Source organism: Empidonax traillii, unplaced genomic scaffold, assembly GCF_003031625.1.
Source record: "Empidonax traillii isolate 1590-97213 ecotype Southwest subspecies unplaced genomic scaffold, ASM303162v1 scaffold7715:size10810, whole genome shotgun sequence".
In the NCBI taxonomy this organism is placed as follows: Eukaryota; Metazoa; Chordata; class Aves; order Passeriformes; family Tyrannidae; genus Empidonax; species Empidonax traillii.
In genome coordinates this window covers 1-4,436 of record NW_020962636.1, presented here as the reverse complement: position 1 = coordinate 4,436, position 4,436 = coordinate 1, and the positions used below count along the sequence as shown (strand labels likewise).

The following is a 4,436-nucleotide window of genomic DNA, read 5'->3' as shown; positions in this document are numbered from 1 at the left end:
CCCCCCCCTTTTCTGCTCGTCCTCGTGCCCAGCGCCCCCTCCCACCTCCCCCGGCGCCTCGCGGTGCGCGACACGTGGGGGCGACCCCCGCCCACCACGACCCCCTCCTCCCCCCCCGTCACCCGCACCCTCTTCGTGCTGGGAGTGCCCCCCACCCCGAATTCGCAGCGGGAGCTGCTCCGCGAGTGGAGGCTCCACGGGGACCTCCTGCAGGGGGATTTTGGGGACTCCTACTCCAACCTGACCTTGAAGACGCTGCTGCTGCTGCGCTGGGCCCTCACCTGCTGCGGGGGGGCCCCCTTCGTCCTCAAGGCTGACGACGACACCTTTGTGAACCCCCCCGCTATCGCGACATACCTGTTGTCACCCTCCACGCCCCGCCGCCTCTACCTGGGCCGCGTCCACTGGCGCGTGGCCCCCGACCGCGACCCCCGCAGCCGCCACCACGTCCCCGCGCGGCTCTATCGCGACAGCGCCTTCCCTCCCTACTGCAGCGGCACGGCCTACGTGCTGTCGCGACAGGCGGCGGCGGCGGTGCTGGCGGCGGCGCCGCGCGTGCCCCTCGTGGGGCCCGAGGACGTGTGGGTGGGGCTGTGCGCCCGCCGGGCGGGGGTCGCGCCACGCCACTCGGCGAGGTTCGGGGGGTCGGCCAGGGTCCCCCCCGAGCGGTGCTGCCTGGGCGAGGTGATGTTCAGCGCCCACCGCCTGCGCCCCCACGAGCTCAGGGGGCTCTGGGGGGGCCCGGGGGGGGCGTGCGGGGTCGTGCAGAGGCTGCTGGGGGTGCTGCGGTGCCGGGGATTGGCGCTGTGGGAGTGGCTCTGGGGGGGGTGACACCCCCCGAGAATGGGGACAGGGACCCCTGGAAATGGGGTCACATGGAGGTCAAGTGCATGATACACGGAGCTGGGACAGTGACGTGGGTGTCACACGGGTGGGACGGTGACATGGACCTGAGACAGTGACATGGGTGTCACACGGGTGGGACGGTGACATGGACCTCGGACAGTGACACGGATGTCACATGGACCTCGGACAGTGACACGGAGGTCACACGGAGCTGGGACAGTGACACAGCTGGTGACATGGAATTCACAGAAGAGCATGGATGTCACAGGATGTCACAGGGTGACACCAAGGGTGACATGGATGTCCCCAGATGTCCCCAGTTGCTCCTCCCCTGTCCCCCCAATAAAGTCCCCCAGGCTGTGACCCCACAGTGGCCCTTGGATGGGAGGGAAAGGGGCCTTGGGGACCCCAAAAATGGGTGGGGGGATTTTGGGGACCCCAAAAATGGGGAGTGGGACCCTAAAAATGGGGAGAGAATGCATTGGGGATGCCAAAAAAGCAGGACCCTCCCAAAAAAAACCACCACAGGATGCCCCAAAAATGGAGCCCCCTCCCCAATTTATTTCTTGAACCGTTCCAGGGCCCCTTTTTTTTGAGGGGGGGCCCCCTTTTTGAGGGTAGGGACCCCCTTTTTGGGGGCAGGGATGCCCTTTGCTCCCTTGCCTTTCTTTTTGGGGGGGTCCATCCCCTTCTTCCCCCTCTTTTTGGGGGGCTCCTCCTCCCTCTTCTCCTTCTCCTCCAAACTCTGACGGATTTGGGCCTGAAAAAAAAAAAGGGGGTTCAAGAGGCACCCCTTCCCCAAAATGCCGCTAGATCCCCAACCCCAGCCCCTCCTAATCCTCCAAATCCATCCTAGAACCCCCAAAATCACTGTTGGACTCCCAAATCCCCCCCATGCCCCCCCAAAATGCCCCAAATCCCCCCAGCTCCCCCTAAATCCCCTCCAAATCCCCCCACCTCCCCCATAGACCGCCTAAATCCCCTCCAGACCCCCTCAACCCCCCCAAAAGCTCACCCTGAGCTCCTGGTGGGCCACCTGGCGCTTCCTGTGCTCGGGGTCCCGGCCCTTCCCCTTCTTCCGGGGCCGGAATTTGGGCTTGGAATGGGGGTCGTAGCCCTGGGGGAGGGAGAGGTTCAGGGTCATCCTTGGGGGGGATTTGGGGGGTCCTGGGGTGGATTTGAGGGGATTTTGGGGGGTTTTGGGAGGTCCTTTGGGGGGTCCTGGGGATGTTTTGGGGGGTTCTGGGAGGGATTTAGGGTGTCTTGGGAGTGCTGTGGGGAGTCCTGGGGTGGTTTTGGGGGCACCCAGGGTGGTAGTTTGGGGGTCTCTTGGGGGGTCCTGGAGTAGTTTGGGGCATCCAAAGGAGTATTTTGGGGGCTTTTGGGGGGTTGAAGCCCGAATTTGGGGGGTGAGACCCCCCCAAAAATCCATTACCAGGCGCTGGATCCTCTCCTGGTGCTTCTGCTCCAGCCCGGCCGTGTCCACCAGGGACAGCAGGGAAGGGTCTGGGGTGATCAGCTCGGCTGGAATCTGCGGAAAAAACGAGAATTTCGGGGTCAAAATGGGAATTTTGGGGTCACAGAGAAGGTCTGGGGGGTTTGGTGAGGATTTGGGGGGATTTAGGCGGGTTTGGGAAGGGGATTTGGGGGGGGTTTGGAGAAGTTTTGGGGTTTGAGAGAATGTTTTGGGGTCAAAATCCCTCCCCCATATTTGTACCTTCTCCAGCAGCGCCTTCACCTCCCACTCCTGGCGCTGCCTCCGGCTCCGGAAGGGATTGTTCTCCAGGGCGTCAAAATTGGGCTCCCCCGCCCCTTTGGGGGAGATTTTGGGGAGCTCAAAGTTGTGGGTGGGATTTGGGGACACCCCCCCCCAAGGTCAGGGGGAAGAGAGTGGGAATTGCCCCCAAAATCCACCCGAAACGCCCCCAAAATCCCCCCCAGAATCCTCCAAAATCCATCACAAATGCCCCCAAATCCCTCCTACAACCCCTCAAATTCCCCCAATTTCCCACAGCTCCCCCCAAACCCCCCTCAAATCCCTCCCAAAGCCCCTCAAATCCCCCCAGCTCCCCCAAAACCCTCCCAAAGCCCCCCCAAATCCCACCTGGCACGAGCAGGCTGGAGAAGCCCCCCCCGTGTCCCACCCCCAGCACGTCCTCGAAGGGGCAGAACCTCAAACACTGGGGGGGTCTGGGGGGTCGGTGCTGCAGGAAGGGCCGGGGGGCACCCCCTGAACCCACCCCGGGGTACACCTGGGGGGAAAACAAGAGTTTGGGGGGATTTGAGGGGGTTTCGAGAGCTTTGGGGGGGATTTGGGGGGAATTTGAGAGGGTTTGGGGGGGAGTTGGGGGGATTTGGGGTGTTTAGGGGGGTTAGGGGTGATTTGGAGGGGATTTTAGGGGGTTGGCGAGGGATTTGGGGGGTTCACAGTGGGGTTTGGTGGAATTTGAGGGAGTTTGGAGGGACTTTGGGAGATCTGAGGAGAATTTGAGGGGGTTGGGGGGGATTTGGGGGTCCCAGGGGGTGTTTTTGGGGTTCTCAGGGAGCATTTTGGTGTGTTTTTGGGGTCCCACCTGCACCAGGTCCCCGCAGGTGGCCGCCAGGAGCCCCCTCTGGCTGAACTGCAGGTCGGCCGCCCCCGCTGGGACCCCCCACTCCTGCAGGACCCCCAAATTCCTCAGGTCGAAAATCCGCAGCTTCCGGTCCAGCCCCGACGTGGCCATCAACCTGAGGGGGGAGGAGAGGAACCCCCCAAAAATCCATCAGGGGTGAGGGGGGGACCCCAAAATACACCCAGGTGTCCCAAAATCCCGAAAATCCATCAGAATGTGATGGAAATCTGTCAAAATCTGACTGAAATCCATCAAAATTTTACTGAGATTCGTCAAAATCTCACAGAAATCTGTCAAAATCTGACTGAAATCCATCAAAATTTTACTGAGATTCGTCAAAATCTCACAGAAATCTGTCAAAATCTGGACGAAATCCATCAAAATCTGACCAACATCCTTCCAGGACCCCCCCAAAATCCATAAAAATCTGATGGAAACGCATCGAAATCTGACAGAAATCTGTCAAAAAACGATGAAAATTTCCTCAGGGACCCCCAAAATCCCCCCCAAATCCTCTGCTGGATCCCAAAATCCGGGTTTTGGGGGCGGTACCTCCCCGTGGGATCGACGGCCACGGCGCGCACGGCCCCGCGGTGCGCCAGGATCTGGGACACGGGCTCGTCGATGTTGGGGCTCCACAAGGACACCGTGCCTGGAAAAGGGGCATTTGGGGCTCAAAAAGGGGTCACAAGGGGGAGGAGACCCCAAAATCTGTCGGGGAGTCCCGAGTTTTATGGGGGATGCCCGAAATTTAATCGGGAATCCTCAAAGTTCAGCTGAAATCCCCCCCAAAATTCCATCGGGAAACAGCTGACATCCATCAGGAACCCCCAAATTTCATCAGGAACCTCCCAAAAAACCCATTAAAATCCATCAAGGACCCAAAATCCACTGGGAACCCATCCAAATCCATCAGGAACCCCCCCAAATTCCACCAGGAACCCCAGCATCCCAGGATCTCCCCCAAATCCACCAGGA

General features: G+C 60.6%; 1 protein-coding gene across 1 annotated transcript; it reads left to right on the top strand.

Annotated features, from left to right (window-relative positions):
* Positions 1 to 9: 9 nt before the first annotated feature.
* LOC114073638 (beta-1,3-galactosyltransferase 4-like) lies at positions 10 to 831 on the top strand (the record flags this gene model as incomplete). Its single annotated transcript, XM_027911364.1, has 1 exon — positions 10 to 831. A coding segment is annotated over one exon (822 nt), but the record flags the coding sequence as incomplete, so codon positions are not given.
* Positions 832 to 4,436: the final 3,605 nt, after the last annotated feature.